Genomic DNA, 22,408 nt, shown 5'->3' on the forward strand with positions numbered 1-22,408 from the left:
TGAATTCAGGTCTTGATGTGTTCTAATGGGTATTTACAATTAAATGGCTGGAATATTGTAATTTTAAAGGCATTATTTATATGCATTTTCCACCAAATTCAAAGTGAAAGTAAGTCACAGCTAGGTAACATGTTCGTTAGTGAAACTGAAAAGCTCATTTGCAGCTAATGTAGTTCTTTAAAATATTCTTGTATATTGATTGTGTTGGATCGCTGGAGTGTTTTTATTTAAATGCTTTTAAAAGACGTGCAGTCATGTATAATTCTCAGTCGGGTAAGTTAGCTCCGAGCCTGAAAGCTCGTCTGTATAACACATTTGCTGAAGACAGTGCTTTAACTTTTAAATAAAACAGATCACAAAAGGCTGATTTGTTGATGTGTTCTAATGGGTATTTACAAATAAATCGCTGAAATATATTAATTTTAAAGGCGTTCTAATTCGTGCAAGTTATGTTGTTTATGAGCACATACAGAGAGAGTTCGTGCTGACGGCTTGTATACTCGCTGAAGGGTGCGAGCTTTTCTTTTACTAGAACTACTCACAAACCACTGAATTTAGCTGTTGATATGTTCTAATGGGTTTTTAGAGTTAAATCGCTGTAATATTTAAATTTTTAAGGCGGTATTTATTTGTATTTCCACCGATTTCAGAGTGACTGTAAGTAAGAGGTTTGAGTCCCGCCTCTTCAGTCGAGAGGTATTACTGTTAGAGGGCGCATTTTTTCTCAGCCCATGTAATTCATTGGGAAATTTGTCATATTCAAAAATTAATAATAAATCAAATGTACATCTGATCAGTCCAAATAGATATAGCAACTCTTTCGGGACAAGGGCCCAGGTCTCTGCCAAGTTTGGGCCTTGTGGCTTCAAAGGCCTCGGAGGAGTAGCTGTCAGAAATTTCTTTAGGTCATAAGAATAATAATAATAATAATAAGTTTAAATAGCATAACAGTATGTTGGCTCTCCAAGCCAACATAATAAGTTTAAATAGAGGTTTGAATCCCGCCTCTTCAGTCGAGAGGTATTACTGTTAGAGGGCGCATTTTTTCTCAGCCCATGTAATTCATTGGGAAATTTGTCATATTCAAAAATTAATAATAAATCAACTGTACATCTGATCAGTCCAAATAGATATAGCATATCTTTCGGGACAAGGGCCCAGGTCTCTGCCAAGTTTGGGCCTTGTGGCTTCAAAGGCCTCGGAGGAGTAGCTGTCAGAAATTTTCTTAGGTCATAAGAATAATAACTATAATAATAACTAGAAGCTAAAGTTCGATGACAAACTTTAAATGTTGGCTTGGAGAGCCAAATTGGGCAGCCTTCGGGCAAAAGGGCCAGCCCAGAACACTTAGAACTCTGTAATTGAATTGTTGCTAGTAAAAATGGCAGTACGACTAGAAATGCTTAGTATATTTTAGGCTAAAACAGCTTGCCATAGAGGATCGTGTGTGGATTTTAGGTTAAAACGGCTTGCCATACTAGAATATGTGATGAGCGCCTGCTTCAAAGCCGCGTCGCGTTGCCGTGCGGTTGAGCCGAAAAGCAGAAATAAGCAAGCATTTAACCTTTGTAATATATTACTATACTATTATTGTGTTAAATCGCTGCAGTTTTTGTATTTAAATACCTTTAAAAGACGTGCAAATGATGTATTTGATGATGCAGACGAAGAACTGAGCAGTGCAAACAGCTCATTTGCACTCAATGCAGCTCTTTAAAATATTCTTCTATATTTATTGTGTGCAATCGCTGGAATGTTTTTATTTGATTACCTTTAAAAGACGTGCAAATGAATTCTTTGTTGACAGACTGATAATGCAGCCTTACATCTCATGTTCGTTAAAAACCTTTGAAACAGGTCATTTGCATTCAATGCGGCTCTTTAAAATATTCTTCTATATTTATTGTGTGCAATCGCTGGAGTGTTTTTATTTAAATGCCTTTAAAAGACGTGCAAATGATGTTTGTTGACAGACTGATAATGCAGCCATACATCTGATGTTCGTTAGTGAAACGTTTGAAATAGCTCATTTACACCCAATGTAGCTCTTTAAAATATTATTCTATATTTATTGAAAAAAAATGAATAAAAGACGTGCAAATGATGTCTTTGATGATGCAGACGAAGAACTGAGCAGTGCATCCAATGTTAGTTAGTTAAATCTATGAAACAGCTCATTTGCACTCAATGCAGCTCTTTAAAATATTCTTCTATATTTATTGTGTGCAATCGCTGGAATGTTTTTATTTGATTACCTTTAAAAGACGTGCAAATGAATTATTTGTTGACACAGACTGATAATGCAGCCATACATCTCATGTTCGTTAGTAAAACGTTTGAAATAGCTCATTTACACCCAATGCAGGTCTTTAAAATATTCTTCTATATTTATTGTGTTGAATCGCTGGAGTGTTTTTATTTAAATGCCTTTAAAAGACGTGCAGTCATGTATAATTCTCAGTCGGACATCTCGGAGCTCATGTCTAACACACTGCTGAATGCAGCGCTCTCTGTATGAAAAAACAAAATGCTCACAAACAACTGCATTTAGCTGTTGATATTTTCTAATGGGTGGACTGAATTAAATCGCTGCAATATTGTAATTTTAAAGGCGTTCTAATTCGTGCAAATTATGTCGTTCGTCTCCATGTATACTCGTTGAAAGCAATCTGTACGCGGTGAAGGAATTGCTTAGGGTTTTCAATAAATTCGCTCAAACAGCTGAATTCAAGTCTTGATGTGTTCTAATGGGTATTTACAATTAAATGGCTGGAATATTGTAATTTTAAAGGCATTATTTATATGCATTTTCCACCAAATTCAAAGTGAAAGTAAGTCACAGCTCGGTAACATGTTCGTTAGTGAAACTGAAAAGCTCATTTGCAGCTAATGTAGTTCTTTAAAATATTCTTGTATATTGATTGTGTTGGATTGCTGGAGTGTTTTTATTTAAATGCTTTTAAAAGACGTGCAGTCATGTATAATTCTCAGTCGGGTAAGTTAGCTCCGATCCGTGAAAGCTCGTCTGTATAACACATTTGCTGAAGACAGTGCTTTAACTTTGAAATAAAACAGATCACAAAAGGCTGATTTGTTGATGTGTTCTAATGGGTATTTACAAATAAATCGCTGAAATATATTAATTTTAAAGGCGTTCTAATTCGTGCAAATTATGTTGTTTATGAGCACATACAGAGAGAGTACATGCCGACGGCTTGTATAAGCGCTGACGGGTGCGAGCTTTTCTTTTACAAGAAATACTCACAAACCACTGAATTTAGCTGTTGATATGTTCTAATGGGTATTTAGAGTTAAATCGCTGTAATATTTACATTTTTAAGGCGGTATTTATTTCTATTTCCACCGTTTTCAGAGTGACTGTAAGTAAGAGGTTTGAATCCCGCCTCTTCAGTCGAGAGGTATTACTGTTAGAGGGCGCATTTTTTCTCAGCCCATGTAATTCATTGGGAAATTTGTCATATTCAAAAATTAATAATAAATCAACTGTACATCTGATCAGTCCAAATAGATATAGCATATCTTTCGGGACAAGGGCCCAGGTCTCTGCCAAGTTTGGGCCTTGTGGCTTCAAAGGCCTCGGAGGAGTAGCTGTCAGAAATTTTCTTAGGTCATAAGAATAATAACTATAATAATAATAAGTTTAAATAGCATAACAGTATGTTGGCTCTCCAAGCCAACATAATAAGTTTAAATAGCATAACAGTATGTTGGCTCTCCAAGCCAACATAACTAGAAGCTAAAGTTCGATGACAAACTTTAAATGTTGGCTTGGAGAGCCAAACCGGGCAGCCTTGGGGCAAAAGGGCCAGCCCAGAACACTTAGAGCTCTCTAATTGAATTGTTGCTAGTAAAAATGGCAGTACGACAAGAAATGCTTAGTATATTTTAGGCTAAAACAGCTTGCCATAGAGCATCGTGTGTGGATTTTAGGTTAAAACGGCTTGCCATACTGGAATATGCGATGAGCGCCTGCTTCAAAGCCGCGTCGCGTTGCCGTGCGGTTGAGGCGAAAAGCAGAAATAAGCAAGCATTTAACCTTTTTATTATATGACTGTTCTATTATTGTGTTGAATCGCTGGAGTGTTTGTATTAAAATACCTTTAAAAGACGTGCAAATGATGTCTTTGTTAACAGACACATAAATGCAGCCGTGCATCTCATGTTAGTTAGTTAAGCCTATGAAAAAAGTCATTTGCACCCAATGTAGGTCTTTAAAATATTCTTCTATATTTATTGTGTGCAATCGCTGGAGTGTTTTTATTTAAATGCCTTTAAAAGACGTGCAGTCATGTATAATTCTCAGACGGACATCTCGGAGCTCGTGTCTAAAACACTGCTGAACGCAGCGCTCTCTGTGTGAAAACAAAATGCTCACAAACAACTGCATTTAGCTGTTGATATTTTCTAATGGGTGGAATGAATTAAATCGCTGCAATATTGTAATTTTAAAGGCGTTCTAATTCGTGCAAATTATGTCGTTCGTCTCCATGTAAACTCGTTGAAAGCAATCTGTACGCGGTGAAGGAAATGCTTAGGGTTTTCAATAAATTCGCTCAAACAGCTGAATTCAGGTCTTGATGTGTTCTAATGGGTATTTACAATTAAATGGCTGGAATATTGTAATTTTAAAGGCGTTATTTATATGCATTTTCCACCGAAGTCAAAGTGAAAGTATAGGTCACAACTCGGTAACATGTTCCTTAGTGAAACGTATTGAAAAGCTCATTTGCAGCTAATGTAGTTCTTTAAAATATTCTTGTATATTTATTGTGTTGGATCGCTGGAGTGTTTTTATTTAAATGCTTTTAAAAGACGTGCAGTCATAATTCTCAGTCGGGTAAGTTAGCTCCGAGCCGTGAAAGCTCGTCTGTATAACACATTTGCTGAAGACACTGCTTTAACTTTGAAATAAAACAGATCACAAAAGGCTGATTTGTTGATGTGTTCTAATGGGTATTTACAAATAAATCGCTGAAATATATTTATTTTAAAGGCGTTCTAATTCGTGCAATTTATGTTGTTTGTGAGCACATACAGAGAGAGTTCGTGCTGACGGCTTGTATAAGCGCTGAAGGGTGCGAGCTTTTCTTTTACAAGAACTACTCACAAACCACTGAATTTTGCTGTTGATATGTTCTAATGGGTATTTAGAGTTAAATCGCTGTAATAATTAAATTTTTAAGGCGATATTTATTTGTATTTCCACCGATTTCAGAGTGACTGTAAGTAAGAGGTTTGAGTCCCGCCTCTTCAGTGGAGAGGTATTACTATTAGAGGGCGCATTTTTTCTCAGCCCATGTAATTCATTGGGAAATTTGTCATATTCAAAAATTAATAATAAATCAACTGTACATCTGATCAGTCCAAATAGATATAGCAACTCTTTCGGGACAAGGGCCCAGGTCTCTGCCAAGTTTGGGCCTTGTGGCTTCAAAGGCCTCGGAGGAGTAGCTGTCAGAAATTTCTTTAGGTCATAAGAATAATAAAATATAACTAGAAGCTAAAGTTCGATGACAAACTTTAAATGTTGGCTTGGAGAGCCAAATTGGGCAGCCTTCGGGCAAAAGGGCCAGCCCAGAACACCATAGTGGATTAATAATTGTATTTTAGGTTAAAACGGCTTGCCATACTGGAATAAGTGATGAGCGCCTGCTTCAAAGCCGCGTCGCGTTGCCGTGCGGTTGAGCCGAAAAGCAGAAATAAGCAAGCATTTAAACTTTTTATTATATGACTGAACTATTATTGTGTTGGATCGCTGGAGTGTTTGTATTAAAATACCTTTAAAAGACGTGCAAATGATGTCTTTGTTAACAGACACATAAATGCAGCCGTGCATCTCATGTTAGTTAGTTAAGCCTATGAAAAACGTCATTTGCACCCAATGCAGGTCTTTAAAATATTCTTCTATATTTATTGTGTTGAATCGCTGGAGTGTTTTTATTTAAATGCCTTTAAAAGACGTGCAGTCATGTATAATTCTCAGTCGGACATCTCGGAGCTCATGTCTAACACACTGCTGAATGCAGCGCTCTCTGTATGAAAAAACAAAATGCTCACAAACAACTGCATTTAGCTGTTGATATTTTCTAATGGGTGGACTGAATTAAATCGCTGCAATATTGTAATTTTAAAGGCGTTCTAATTCGTGCAAATTATGTCGTTCGTCTCCATGTATACTCGTTGAAAGCAATCTGTACACGGTGAAGGAATTGCTTAGGGTTTTCAATAAATTCGCTCAAACAGCTGAATTCAGGTCTTGATGTGTTCTAATGGGTATTTACAATTAAATGGCTGGAATATTGTAATTTTAAAGGCATTATTTATATGCATTTTCCACCGAGTTCAAAGTGAAAGTAAGTCACAGCTCGGTAACATGGTCGTTAGTGAAACGTATTGAAAAGCTCATTTGCAGCTAATGTTGTTCTTTAAAATATTCTTGTATATTTATTGTGTTGGATCGCTGGAGTGTTTTTATGTAAATGCTTTTAAAAGACGTGCAGTCATAATTCTCAGTCGGGTAAGTTAGCTCCGATCCGTGAAAGCTCGTCTGTATAACACATTTGCTGAAGACAGTGCTTTAACTTTGAAATAAAACAGATCACAAAAGGCTGATTTGTTGATGTGTTCTAATGGGTATTTACAAATAAATCGCTGAAATATATTTATTTTAAAGGCGTTCTAATTCGTGCAATTTATGTTGTTTGTGAGCACATGTAGAGAGAGAGTAGCCTAGTGCTGACGGCTTGTATAAGCGCTGAAGGGTGCGAGCTTTTCTTTTACAAGAACTACTCACAAACCACTGAATTTAGCTGTTGATATGTTCTAATGGGTATTTAGAGTTAAATCGCTGTAATAATGACATTTTTAAGGCGATATTTATTTGTATTTCCACGGATTTCAGAGTGACTGTAAGTAAGAAGTTTGAGTCCCGCCTCTTCAGTCGAGAGGTATTACTGTTAGAGGGCGCATTTTTTCTCAGCCCATGTAATTCATTGGGAAATTTGTCATATTCAAAAATTAATAATAAATCAACTGTACATCTGATCAGTCCAAATAGATATAGCAACTCTTTCGGGACAAGGGCCCAGGTCTCTGCCAAGTTTGGGCCTTGTGGCTTCAAAGGCCTCGGAGGAGTAGCTGTCAGAAATTTCTGTAGGTCATAAGAATAATAATAATAATAATAAGTTTAAATAGCATAACAGTATGTTGGCTCTCCAAGCCAACATAATAATAATAATAATAAGTTTAAATAGCATAACAGTATGTTGGCTCTCCAAGCCAACATAACTAGAAGCTAAAGTTCGATGACAAACTTTAAATGTTGGCTTGGAGAAGCAAACCGGGCAGCCTTCGGGCAAAAGGTCCAGCCCAGAACACTTAGAGCTCTCTGATTGAATTGTTGCTAGTAAAAATGCTATTACGATCAGTAATGCTTAGTATATTTTAGGTTAAAACAGCTTGCCATAGTGGATTTATGTGGATTTTAGGTTAAAACGGCTTGCCATACAACAAGTGTGCAGTGCGTGCTTGAAAGCGTTGCTGTGCGGTTGAGCCTAAAAGCATTAATAAGCAAGCATTTAAGCTGTGTAATATATTACTCTACTATTGTGTTTAATCGCTGTAGTGTTTGTATTTAAATACCTTTAAAAGACGTGCAAATGATGTATTTGATGATGCAGATGAAGACTGAGCAGTGCATCTCACGTTAGTTAGTTAAGCCTATGAAAAAAGTAATTTGCACCCAATGCAGGTCTTTAAAATATTCTTCTATATTTATTGTGTTGAATCGCTGGAGTGTTTTTATTTAAATGCCTTTAAAAGACGTGCAGTCATGTATAATTCTCAGTCGGACATCTCGGAGCTCATGTAACACACTGCTGAACGCAGCGCTCTCTGTATGTAAACAAAATGCTCACAAACAACTGCATTTAGCTGTTGATATTTTCTAATGGGTGGACTGAATTAAATCGCTGCAATATTGTAATTTTAAAGGCGTTCTAATTCGTGCAAATTATGTCGTTCGTCTCCATGTATACTCGTTGAAAGCAATCTGTACGCGGTGAAGGAAATGCTTAGGGTTTTCAATAAATTCGCTCAAACAGCTGAATTCAGGTCTTGATGTGTTCTAATGGGTATTTACAATTAAATGGCTGGAATATTGTAATTTTAAAGGCATTATTTATATGCATTTTCCGCCAAATTCAAAGTGAAAGTAAGTCACAGCTCGGTAACATGTTCGTTAGTGAAACGTATTGAAAAGCTCATTTGCAGCTAATGTAGTTCTTTAAAATATTCTTGTATATTTATTGTGTTGGATCGCTGGAGTGTTTTTATTTAAATGCTTTTAAAAGACGTGCAGTCATGATTCTCAGTCGGGTAAGTTAGCTCCGAGCCTGAAAGCTCGTCTGTATAACACATTTGCTGAAGACAGTGCTTTAACTTTGAAATAAAACAGATCACAAAAGGCTGATTTGTTGATGTGTTCTAATGGGTATTTACAAATAAATCGCTGAAATATATTAATTTTAAAGACGTTCTAATTCGTGCAAGTTATGTTGTTTATGAGCACATACAGAGAGAGTTCGTGCTGACGGCTTGTATACTCGCTGAAGGGTGCGAGCTTTTCTTTTACAAGAACTACTCACAAACCACTGAATTTAGCTGTTGATATGTTCTAATGGGTTTTTAGAGTTAAATCGCTGTAATATTTACATTTTTAAGGCGGTATTTATTTGTATTTCCACCGATTTCAGAGTGACTGTAAGTAAGAGGTTTGAGTCCCGCCTCTTCAGTCGAGAGGTATTACTGTTAGAGGGCGCATTTTTTCTCAGCCCATGTAATTCATTGGGAAATGTGTCATATTCAAAAATTTATAATAAATCAACTGTACATCTGATCAGTCCAAATAGATATAGCAACTCTTTCGGGACAAGGGCCCAGGTCTCTGCCAAGTTTGGGCCTTGTGGCTTCAAAGGCCTCGGAGGAGTAGCTGTCAGAAATTTCTTTAGGTCATAAGAATAATAACTAGAAGCTAAAGTTCGATGACAAACTTTAAATGTTGGCTTGGAGAGCCAAACTGGGCAGCCTTCGGGCAAAAGGGCCAGCCCAGAACACCATAGTGGATTAATATGTGTATTTTAGGTTAAAACGGCTTGCCATGCTGGAATAAGTGATGAGCGCCTGCTTCAAAGCTGCGTCGCGTTGCCGTGCGGTTGAGCCGAAAAGCAGAAATAAGCAAGCATTTAAACTTTTTATTATATGACTAAACTATTATTGTGTTGGATCGCTGGAGTGTTTGTATTAAAATACCTTTAAAAGACGTGCAAATGATGTCTTTGTTAACAGACACATAAATGCAGCCGTGCATCTCATGTTAGTTAGTTAAGCCTATGAAAAACGTAATTTGCACCCAATGCAGGTCTTTAAAATATTCTTCTATATTTATTGTGTTGAATCGCTGGAGTGTTTTTATTTAAATGCCTTTAAAAGACGTGCAGTCATGTATAATTCTCAGTCGGACATCTCGGAGCTCATGTCTAACACACTGCTGTATGCAGCCATCTCTGTATGAAAAAACAAAATGCTCACAAACAACTGCATTTAGCTGTTGATATTTTCTAATGGGTGGACTGAATTAAATCGCTGCAATATTGTAATTTTAAAGGCGTTCTAATTCGTGCAAATTATGTCGTTCGTCTCCATGTAAACTCTTTGAAAGCAATCTGTACGCGGTGAAGGAAATGCTTAGGGATTTCAATAAATTCGCTCAAACAGCTGAATTCAGGTCTTGATGTGTTCTAATGGGTATTTACAATTAAATGGCTGGAATATTGTAATTTTAAAGGCATTATTTATATGCATTTTCCACCAAATTCAAAGTGAAAGTAAGTCACAGCTCGGTAACATGTTCGTTAGTGAAACTGAAAAGCTCATTTGCAGCTAATGTAGTTCTTTAAAATATTCTTGTATATTGATTGTGTTGGATCGCTGGAGTGTTTTTATTTAAATGCTTTTAAAAGACGTGCAGTCATGTATAATTCTCAGTCGGGTAAGTTAGCTCCGAGCCTGAAAGCTCGTCTGTATAACACATTTGCTGAAGACAGTGCTTTAACTTTTAAATAAAACAGATCACAAAAGGCTGATTTGTTGATGTGTTCTAATGGGTATTTACAAATAAATCGCTGAAATATATTAATTTTAAAGGCGTTCTAATTCGTGCAAGTTATGTTGTTTATGAGCAAATACAGAGAGAGTTCGTGCTGACGGCTTGTATACTCGCTGAAGGGTGCGAGCTTTTCTTTTACTAGAACTACTCACAAACCACTGAGTTAAATCGCTGTAATATTTAAATTTTTAAGGCGGTATTTATTTGTATTTCCACCGATTTCCGAGTGACTGTAAGTAAGAGGTTTGAGTCCCGCCTCTTCAGTCGAGAGGTATTACTGTTAGAGGGCGCATTTTTTCTCAGCCCATGTAATTCATTGGGAAATTTGTCATATTCAAAAATTAATAATAAATCAACTGTACATCTGATCAGTCCAAATAGATATAGCAACTCTTTCGGGACAAGGGCCCAGGTCTCTGCCAAGTTTGGGCCTTGTGGCTTCAAAGGCCTCGGAGGAGTAGCTGTCAGAAATTTCTTTAGGTCATAAGAATAATAATAATAATAAGTTTAAATAGCATAACAGTATGTTGGCTCTCCAAGCCAACATAATAACTAGAAGCTAAAGTTCGATGACAAACTTTAAATGTTGGCTTGGAGAAGCAAACCGGGCAGCATTGGGGCAAAAGGGCCAGCCCAGAACACTTAGAGCTCTCTAATTTAATTGTTGATAGTAAAAATGGCAGTATGACAAGAAATGCTTAGTTTATTTTAGGCTAAAACATCTTGCCATAGAGGATCGTGTGTGGATTTTAGGTTAAAAGAGCTTGCCATACTGGAATATGCGAAGAGCGCCTGCTTCAAAGCCGCGTCGCGTTGCCGTGCGGTTGAGCCGAAAAGCAGAAATATTCAAGCATTTAACCTTTTTATTATATCACTGTACTATTATTGTGTTGAATCGCTGGAGTGTTTGTATTAAAATACCTTTAAAAGAAGTGAAAATGATGTCTTTGTTAACAGACACATAAATGCAGCCGTGCATCTCATGTTAGTTAGTTAGTTAAGCCTATGAAAAAAGTCATTTGCACTCAATGTAGGTCTTTAAAATATTCTTCTATATTTATTGTGTGCAATCGCTGGAGTGTTTGTATTTAAATGCCTTTAAAAGACGTGCAGTCATGTATAATTGTCAGTCGGACATCTCGGAGCTGTCTAACACACTGCTAAACACATCGCTCTCTGTATGAATACAAAATGCTCACAAACAACTGCATTTAGCTGTTGATATTTTCTAATGGGTGGACTGAATTAAATCGCTGCAATATATTAATTTTAAAGGCGTTCTAATTCGTGCAAATTATGTCGTTCATCTCCATGTATACTCGTTGAAAGCAATCTGTACGCGGTGAAGGAAATGCTTAGGGTTTTCAATAAATTCGCTCAAACAGCTGAATTCAGGTCTTGATGTGTTCTAATGGGTATTTACAATTAAATGGCTGGAATATTGTAATTTTAAAGGCGTTATTTATATGCATTTTCCACCGAAGTCAAAGTGAAAGTATAGGTCACAGCTCGGTAACATGGTCGTTAGTGAAACTGAATAGCTCATTTGCAGCTAATGTTGTTCTTTAAAATATTCTTCTATATTTATTGTGTTGGATCGCTAGAGTGTTTTTATTTAAATGCTTTTAAAAGACGTGCAGTCATAATTCTCAGTCGAGTAAGTTAGCTCCGACCCGTGAAAGCTCGTCTGTATAACACATTTGCTGAAGACAGTGCTTTAACTTTGAAATAAAACAGATCACAAAAGGCTGATTTGTTGATGTGTTCTAATGGGTATTTACAAATAAATCGCTGAAATATATTAATTTTAAAGGCGTTCTAATTCGTGCAAATTATGTTGTTTATGAGCACATACAGAGAGTACATGCCGACGGCTTGTATAAGCGCTGACGGGTGCGAGCTTTTCTTTTACAAGAAATACTCACAAACCACTGAATTTAGCTGTTGATATGTTCTAATGGGTATTTAGAGTTAAATCGCTGTAATATTTACATTTTTAAGGCGGTATTTATTTCTATTTCCACCGTTTTCAGAGTGACTGTAAGTAAGAGGTTTGAATCCCGCCTCTTCAGTCGAGAGGTATTACTGTTAGAGGGCGCATTTTTTCTCAGCCCATGTAATTCATTGGGAAATTTGTCATATTCAAAAATTAATAATAAATCAACTGTACATCTGATCAGTCCAAATAGATATAGCATATCTTTCGGGACAAGGGCCCAGGTCTCTGCCAAGTTTGGGCCTTGTGGCTTCAAAGGCCTCGGAGGAGTAGCTGTCAGAAATTTCTTTAGGTCATAAGAATAATAATAACTAGAAGCTAAAGTTCGATGACAAACTTTAAATGTTGGCTTGGAGAGCCAAATTGGGCAGCCTTCGGGCAAAAGAGCCAGCCCAGAACACTTAGAGCTCTGTAATTGAATTGTTGCTAGTAAAAATGGCAGTACGACTAGAAATGCTTAGTATATTTTAGGCTAAAACAGCTTGCCATAGAGGATCGTGTGTGGATTTTAGGTTAAAACGGCTTGCCATACTAGAATATGTGATGAGCGCCTGCTTCAAAGCCGCGTCGCGTTGCCGTGCGGTTGAGCCGAAAAGCAGAAATAAGCAAGCATTTAACCTTTGTAATATATTACTATACTATTATTGTGTTAAATCGCTGCAGTTTTTGTATTTAAATACCTTTAAAAGACGTGCAAATGATGTCTTTGATGATGCAGACGAAGAACTGAGCAGTGCAAACAGCTCATTTGCACTCAATGCAGCTCTTTAAAATATTCTTCTATATTTATTGTGTGCAATCGCTGGAATGTTTTTATTTGATTACCTTTAAAAGACGTGCAAATGAATTCTTTGTTGACAGACTGATAATGCAGCCTTATGTTCCTTAAAAACCTTTGAAACAGGTCATTTGCATTCAATGCGGCTCTTTAAAATTTTCTTCTATATTTATTGTGTGCAATCGCTGGAGTGTTTTTATTTAAATGCCTTTAAAAGACGTGCAAATGATGTATTTGTTGACAGACTGATAATGCAGCCATACATCTCATGTTCGTTAGTAAAACGTTTGAAATAGCTCATTTACACCCAATGTAGCTCTTTAAAATATTCTTCTATATTTATAGTGTACAATCGCTGGAGTGTTTTTATTTAAATGCTTTTAAAAGACGTTCAGTCATGTATAATTCTCAGTCGGGTTAGCTCCGAGCCGTGAAGCTCGTCTGTGTAACACATTTGCTGAAGACAGTACTTCAACTTTGAAATAAAACAGATCACAAACTGATTTAGCTGTTGATGTGTTGTAATGGGTATTTAGAGTTAAATCGCTGTAATATTTTAATTTTAAAGGCGTTCTAATTCGTGCAAATTAGGTCGTTTGTGAGCAGATATACAGAGAGAGTACGTGCTGAAGCTGTACACGGTGAAGGAATGCTTAGAGTTTTGAATAAATTTGCTCAAATAGCTGAATTCAGGTCTTGATGTGTTCTAATGGGTATTTACAATTAAATCGCTGGAATATTTTAATTTTAAAGGCGTTATTTATTTGCATTTTCCATCGAAGTCAAAGTGGAAGTTGGTCAGAGCTCAGCGATCTCCTGTTGAGTAGAGAGGAATTACTCCTTTAGAGGGCGCTTTTTTTCTCAGCCCATTCAAATCTATGGGACATATTTCCATTCAGTGGAGAGTTCCATTCAGTGGAGAGGTATTGCTCCATTAGAGGGCGAAATTTTAGGAATTTTTAATGTAAAAAAATTAATAATAAATCAACTGTAAATCTGATCAGTCCAAATAGATATAGCAACACTTTCGAGACAAGGGCCCAGGTCTCTGCCAAGTTTGGGGCTTGTAGCCTTAAAGCTCTAGGAGGAGTAGCGTATAGAATTTTAGTCTCAGAAGAATTTTAATAATAATAATAATAATAATAAGTTTAAATAGCATAACAATATGTTGGCTTCTCCAAGCCAACATAATAATAAGTTTAAATAGCATAACAATATGTTGGCTTCTCCAAGCCAACATAATAATAAGTTTAAATAGCATAACAGTATGTTGGCTCTCCAAGCCAACATAATAATAATAATAAGTTTAAATAGCATAACAGTATGTTGGCTCTCCAAGCCAACATAATAATAATAAGTTTAAATAGCATAACAGTATGTTGGCTCTCCAAGCCAACATAATAATAAGTTTAAATAGGATTTCAGTAAGTTGGCTTTCCCAAGCCAACTTAATAATAATAATAATAAAATAAATTGGCAAAATATATGGGGGAAAAACCATGTTCAGTAATCGGCCTTCAGCCCAGTGAGTAATTTTGTTCGGCTTCGGCCAAGAATTTTCGTTTCGGTGCATCCCTAATTCCTTGGTGTTTTTAAAAAGTTTCACATACAGACAACAACCTTTTAGGTAGTTCTTAATCTTATCACGCTGATGTATGTTCAAGTGCTCGTGTTTGTAAAAAGTTTGCTTTTAAGTAGATATTTGATGCTATAAAAATGGGGTGTGGTGTCACGATTGTGAGATTGCCATTGGATCTGCAGAAGTTTGGGCTGGACTCTGATATCATGGCTCCACCTCACAATCACTACTCCACAGACTCTGATTCCAAATGAATCAATACTGCACAGACTCTGACTCCAAATGATTTCTTCCAAGATGACAGCGGCCATACTGAATGTACTGGCTTCACTTTTATATATTGGAAGGAAGTGGAGATGCACCATCCATCTGCAAATCACTGCAAACTATTCAGTGCAATGGTGAACTGTCAGAATGAATCCAACTGAATCCCAAACTATTTCAGACAATATTTTGCAAACTGAATAGATTCATTCAATGTTCCTACTTTTAAACAGAAAGCTGCTTGGTTTCTAGATTTGCCTCAGGTCCTTTCTTCAATGTAAATGTGCTTCATTGTTTGAATTTTTTTGGAAATCGATTAATTTCAATATAAAACCATACAATAAGAAATTACAAAATAGACTGACGCTGAAGTCAAGGCACTTCTCCATTCTCCAGTTGTTGACGTTATTAAACATCACTAGCCCTTTTCACACAGTGATATCAGTAAATTGCAGTGAAATTACCAGAACGAGTTTACCAGCAAATACAAAAATGCATTGTTCACACAGGCAACAGCGTTTTGTCTTTTTACTGGTAAAGCATCATTCACGCATTGGTTTCAAATTGCCAGTAAATTCTGTGACATCATTAACCAGAAATGACCTCTAAAGGACTGCACCCCTGGTGTTGTAAAGATGGGGGGGGGGTACACGTGGTCAGTGTTTTGTGTCAAACGTTCACATTCATGCAGCTGCATTTGGCCCAGAGACATCGTATTAGACAACTTCAAACTGAAATACACAGTGCGGAGTAGATGCATCCGAATGTTATGATTGGCCCAGAGTAGACGTCTTACAACAGCGCTCAAACTTGTATAGGAACAAATATTTAAAACTAGAAAAGATATGGCAGACAGTACAAATGTAAACATAACAGTAAAAATAACAATATACATACTGTACCTGTATATTCTATAACCCTACCCCTAAACCTACCCATTACTCAAAACTTTCTGCATTTTTACAATTTCAGTCATTCTGTATGAATTATAAGCTTGTTTCCTTAAAAAAAAAATCCTGTAAGGTAAGAATTTACTGGTATTACTGTACTTGTGGGAACATTTGGTCCCCTAACGTAGGTAATACCAGTACACAAACACACACAGCCTCTGAATATGCATATATTTTCTCTGATTTAACTGTTACTGTACACATAGCAAACAAAAAAAGGGTGTATCAACTGTACCCATTTTACCACCTTGTACATTTCTTAAAATGCTGTGGTATCCTTTTAACATTCATGTTCAAAAATATGTCCATTAATACAGTTGAATATCACAAATATCATCATTTAAACATAATTTGCGTAGCATGTGTGTAAATGTGACTTTTAACCTATTATCATAACTAAACAGCATGTGACACAATAGGGCACCAGTCCGGGTACAGTTGATACACTCAGTGTCTCAACCGTACCCCACTGACATACTCTGACGTTTTTCTAGATTATGAAAAAACCTTGCATGGCACAATGTCATATCTATTTTTAGAGCACAGAGTAACGCTTGCAATGATACAGTATATGTTAAGCTTAACAATCAGAAAAGAACAATATGCTGTTCATTGTGGAAGGAACATGGTGAAATGAAAATGAAAATGAAAATCACAGCTCAGGATTTGTGTGTATGCAAGTTATTTAAGGTGTTTCAACTGTACACTTGTCTCAAATGTACTCAGTCAACCCTACAACCCTTTTGGACCATGCGGCTGGTGCGCCAAACTATAGCAAAAGTGGATCTGGACACGCCCTAAGTGCACCTGCGCCTTGCGGTTCAGACCATGCACTTAGATAATTAAAATAGGGTCCTATGTGTTAAAAGGGGCTACTGTCACCCGGCTTACATCGCTTAAAAGTTCCTACTGGCATTGCAAATGCAACCTAAATTTTGTTCTCAAGGGATCATCCTGGTGGCTAGTTCCTATAACTGAGTTCCTATAACTATCCTGTGTGAAAGTCCCTTAAGATATCAGAGTGATTTAGAGGTGGGCCCTTTTGACTTGGGCCAGTAAACAGCCACTCAGAATACTCTAATATCCATATCACCAAGCAACATACTAACAACTACCCAAATGTCCTAGGAGCTGCCTTGGACTACGCTTAAAATTGCATGTCAACATTCTAGCAACCACATAATGTCCTAGTATCCATTTGGTTAACATCTACAAGTAAACATCCTGAAAGCAACATTCATAAAAAACTAAAAACCTAGTCATGCTATTAAGATTCCATTTAGCTTCTCTGTAAATGCATAAAAATAAATCTTTTTGTTTTCACAGTACACTCACTCTCAGTACAAAGCGTGTGAAGCCAGCCTTAATCTGTTCCAACAAGTCATGTGTATAAACTTCCAGAACACACACACTCTAGAACATTCAGACAAGTTGTGTAATAATTTCCCCTGTAGCATTTTATGTGCGGTTTTAATGATTACACAGTATCGGGGTCTGATAAACTGATTGTGTATCTGTATGGATCTTGGATCAGGTGCTGTTCTAATAGCAGACTGTTAAATGGGTTAGTGTGTTTAGAAAGAAAGTACATACTGGTTCGAAGGCCCATGGTCATATGTCTGAGGTTTTTAACAACAAACCACATCATTGTATCTCTTCATAAGACTTGGATGAGAAAAAAAAATGTACCAAAATAAAACAACACCAATATTCTAAAATATAACATAAAAAATGTATAAATCACTAATTTTTCTCAAAAAAAAAACAAAAAACTGTCCAACAGCAACACTAGCAGGGAAAGTTACAGCAATAGTCAGTATCTCTCTCGCCTCCCCTGAGTCCATTAAGTTTTAACAGACCCCCTAAACTGTGTTTTTCACCAACTTAACACATTACCTGGACAGCTGCCTCTGCTCGTCTTTTCATACTGGCCTGAACACCGCCACATGAGTGCAGCTGTCCAGGGACGGTCCTCGAAAGAGCCTTGCCGCCTTCATTGAGTGGGTGCTGGTGTCATGTCGATCTTCACATCACCCCGCAGCGCGGAGCCTACCATGGACGGAGAGCCTAAACACAGCGCGACCGATGAGCCATCGCCAAGTGGAGCGACAGGGCTGAGAGTCGCCCCGGTGTCAGAGGCCATCATGTCCGACCAGGTGCGAGAGCCGGCAACATCGCACTCGATAGAGGAACTCACAGTGGAGCTTGAGGATGCCCAGGAAGGTCCCGCCCACTGCACCTCTGCTGAGGGTGAGCTAATTTTGGAACTGGGACAAATATACTTTTATACGGATATATATGCAGACATGCCCTATCTTCTACCACCATTGGTTGAACCATCTGTCTACCCTGAACCCTCTGTCTGCCCTGAACTGCCTCCCTGCCTGGATTTCCCACCCTCCCTCTATTACCACCGCCTACCATTCCTGCAGCCTCAGTCCTGCTAATGCTGTCTCATGACAGCCCCACTGCTCACCCTCAGCCCACCATCTGTGCAGTGGGTTCGCAGTGGGTCTGCCAGTCACCATCGGTGTCGTGGCTGGAGGACTTCTCATCTCCGCCTCCAGCCTCTTAGTCCAAGACTCCGCCTCGGCCCTCTGACCCAGCGGCTCTACCCCTGCTCTCAGCTCCCTCGTTGGCCCACCATCTCCACCGGGCTCCCTCAGGACACTCCTCTGGCTGCGCCTCGTTGCTCTGTCCCACTGGCTCCGTTGGGCTCCTCTCTCCCTCCACCTCCGCCTCAGTCCTCTGTCGCTCCGGTTCTGCTGCGGACCTCTGGATCCCCGCCTCGGTCACAAGAGCCTTGGGTTCCGTTTTGGCACCAGGATCATCGGCTCTCCATCTCCGCCTAAGGCTCCACCTCCACCTGCTCTGCCTTCGTCGGTCGGCCCCATAGAGTCGCCAGCCCTTCCTCCACCATGGCTCCCCACCATGGCTCCACCATGGGCTACCATCATGGCTGCGGCCTGGGTGTCACCTGGCTCCTCCTGCTCCGGGTCCCTTCTGTGTCCTCCCTGGCTCCTCCCTCCATCTGATCCACCCTGGACTCTTCTAGTCTATCATGTTCTACATGTGTTGTGACACCTCATTTCAGATCATGATATTTTACTGTTTTTACTAGCAAAGAGATGAGAATCTAAAGACTGGACTGCACTGGTCAAATATTTGCTGTATACTGGTAATCATAAAATGACCGGAAAAAGAGCTTTCTGTTTCAATGTAGTTCCATCCTCTGCAGAACACACATCATAGCACAATTATGACCAAGGGAAAAAACATCCTTTTATAAGCACCAAGTGTCTTTTATGGCCTCGTCCTAAACATTATTGATCCTTTCTCAGGCGTTCTGTGGCACAAAAGTGCAACAAGATTCCCACCTCTATCATTCTGCAAAGAGCCAGAGGCTTTATCCTTGATAAATGGTATAATATCATTCAGCCCTGCAGGAGGGACTGAAGCTGTTGAAGGCAAATGATTGGGTTAATCCTTAAGAATAATCGCTAGATTCTACGGTCTGGATACAGCAACCATATTGCTTAATTATTGCAAATTGTTTAATTATTACAAATCTACTTCTGTGTGTGATATGGAGCCATCAGGCAAATCAGTGAGCAGATGACTGTTATTGATTATATTAATTAGCAGCAATCAGTAATCTGTGCATCATCATGGCAGAATGACGTCATATCTAATGAGTGTGATTGATGCTTGGTTCCTTAGAGACTTTGGTATCACATTTCTACAGCTTGTCCAAAATGCATTTATACTAGATAGAGCAGATGTTCACATAAGAAGCTACATGACCCACAAAGTTCTTATAATATAAAAAAGGTTAAAATAGAAATAAATGATCCAAAATTGGTCTATATCAAACCGTGAATGTGACATTGTATTAACATGTAGTAATTCAAGTCTTTCTCTCTTTTTTTCTCCCCACATGCCACACAGAATGTCTTGATTGTGGAGGTAAGTGTGTGTGTGTTTTATGGAATGTTTAAAAAGTATGCAGATACATTTATTTTATGTTATCACAAAACGGAATAATTGAAATTACAGTACCTTGCAAAAGTATTCATACCCTTTTTTTCATACCCCTTTTTTTTCTCCACGTTTTATGTTGCTGCCTCATGTTAAACTGCTTTAAATTCTCAGACCAGATCTGTTTTGTTTTTTTTCACAGTCTGAGGGTCCTTTAGGTGCTTTTTTTTTTTTTTTTTTTCAAATTTAAAGTGTGTTTTCATGTGTCTTCACTGAGAAGAGGATTGAGTCTTGCCACACCTCCATAAAGCCCAGATTGGTGAAGTGTTGCAGTGATGTTTGTCCTGTAGGTTTCTTCTATCTTTACATATGATCATGGAGCTCAACTAGAGTGATCATCAGGTTCTTTGTCACCAGTCTAACCAAAGCACTTCTCCATCAAATGCTCAGTTTGGCCAGGAGGCCAGCTCTCGGAAGAGTCCTGGTTGTTCTCTTCCAAACTTCTTTCATTAAGGGTAATGGAGATTACATGCTTCTGTGAACCCAAAATTTTGCTGTTTTTTTTTTTCTGAACTCTTCCCCAGATGTGTGGCTTGATGCAATCAATCGATGCAGCTCTACAGGCAGTTTTTTGACTTCAGGGCTTGGTTTTTGCTCTGATATGCATTTTCAGCTGTTAGACCTTTTATTAAGACCTGTGTGCCTTTCCACATCATACCCATTCAATTGAATCACAGGTTAACTTCACACAGTGTAGTAACATCTACAAGCAACATGAATGCTCCCAAGCTAAATTTCAACTGTCCCAGATAAGGGTATGAATATTTTTGGAATGAATTCATTTCATTTTTAAATTTTTAATAAATTTGCAATGATGTTAAAAGATGTTTTTTGCTTTGCCATTATGGTGTATGGAGCATAGATTGATGTGAAAAAAGTAATTTAAAGCAGTTCAACATAAGGCAGCAACACAACAAAACGTGAAAAAAATGAAGGGGTATGAATAGTTTCACAAGGTACTGTATATATAAGGGGAAAACAGAAAACATAATCATAAAAAAATAACATGATAAGCCATCTAAAATAAAAGTACAAGAGAGAAGCAAACAGAGGTTATGTATAATTCCCATGGCACATGTGCAGGGTAGTCTGGGTTTTGTCTGGAAAACAATAGAGTAGAAAGGTATTTTCCTTTCAGATCAGATTTCATATCAGACATTTTCCAGTCTGAAATCACCCGTGAAGATCACTCCATCACATGTGCTGTTGCATTAAATACAAACAGTGCTGTTGATCATTTTCTTTTCATTTCCTTTGGGTCAATTTTGCTAACTGTTAGAAACTCTCATTAAAAGTTATGTGCCAGTTGTTCTTTTATTTACTGGATGGTTAATTTGTAAGTTAAACACTCATTTTCTCTTCCTCTGGAAAATTAGCTCTGTTATGAAAAGAATCATATTATAGCTGTGCTGTAGACATGAAGCTGTCAGAATGCATTGCAGTAAGCTCAGTAAAAACTGAAAAAATGGGGGACAAAGTTCAGATGAATGCTTACCATGTGTGTACTTCACATACTAGCATTCATTTTTTTTATACTTTTGTTTAGCAAGGATGCATTAAATTAAACAAAAGTGACAGTTAAAGCATTTATTATGACAAAAGATTATTTGTTGTTTCAAATAAGCTGCTCTTTTTTAACTTTCTGTTAAAATTCTAGAAGTCATGATTTCCAAAAATAAAAAGCAACACAACTACTTTCAAATGAGTACAGTAAGAACTGTTTCTTAAACACCAAGTCATCATATTAGAATGCATTCTGAATGATAATGAGACTCTGAAACTGCAGTTATTTTAAAATTGCAATAATATTTCACGGTATTGCTGTTTTTACTGTATTTTTGATCAAATAAATATAGCCTTGGTGAGAATTCTTAGTCTTCTTTCAAAAACGTTACTAACTCTCACCAACCCCAAACTTCTGAAATATGGTGTTTGCATGCTAATTTGAGTATTGCATTGTAACATCTCTTTTGAAATCTATGGTGAGTTTTTCTTGTGGGCTTCATGTGAAGAATGATATTTTTATGGCTTGCAAAATAGCTCTCTATGTAGAGTACAAGTAATCATGAGCAAACCCACATGGAATCTGCACCTGCAGAGCTCCACAGGAAGACAGAACTCAAATAGCCAGCTTATTAGAACAGAGCTTTTGTCTCATTTAGCATCATATATCCATTCCAGTGTAATCTTATATGTATTCATTTCCATCCAGGCAATAGTGGACACAGGAAAGACCATGAGAGCCCTTCTACAGCACGTGGAGACTTTCCAACCCAAAATGGTTAAAGTTGCAGGGTAAGATCAGAGGGAGAACCACTTTAAAACAATGTAAGATGCACAGCCTAAGAGCGAATCTGTGAATCTAGAGGGGCACATCTTGACATTTTCATCATTCTGAATGAGATCTAATGGAGGTTAAGGGTGTTTCGTTAGCCATGTTAATGTAATCCTGTGTCTCCTCACTCAGGCTGCTGGTGAAGAGGGTTCCTCACGGGACGGCAGAGCTTCCAGACTGTGAGTGATCAAGGGTGCTCAAACATTACTTCTTGCTTGCAGAAATGGGCTGTAATGAATTACAATATCACACAGGGGATACAGAGATTATCTGAACATGATT

The 22,408-nt window shown here is 37.8% G+C and overlaps 1 protein-coding gene across 1 annotated transcript in view; it reads left to right on the top strand.

The window, feature by feature from the left end:
- prtfdc1a (phosphoribosyl transferase domain containing 1a) overlaps positions 1-22,408 on the top strand; it is a 75,680-nt gene that overhangs the window by 50,397 nt on the left and 2,875 nt on the right. The window contains exons 5-7 of the mRNA XM_073830306.1: positions 19,702-19,719; positions 22,004-22,086; positions 22,259-22,305. Coding sequence (XP_073686407.1) covers positions 19,702-19,719; positions 22,004-22,086; positions 22,259-22,305 — 148 coding nt within the window. The remainder of the gene's footprint in view (positions 1-19,701; positions 19,720-22,003; positions 22,087-22,258; positions 22,306-22,408) is intronic.

This window comes from Garra rufa, chromosome 24 (assembly GCF_049309525.1).
Source record: "Garra rufa chromosome 24, GarRuf1.0, whole genome shotgun sequence".
NCBI lineage: Eukaryota > Metazoa > Chordata > Actinopteri > Cypriniformes > Cyprinidae > Garra > Garra rufa.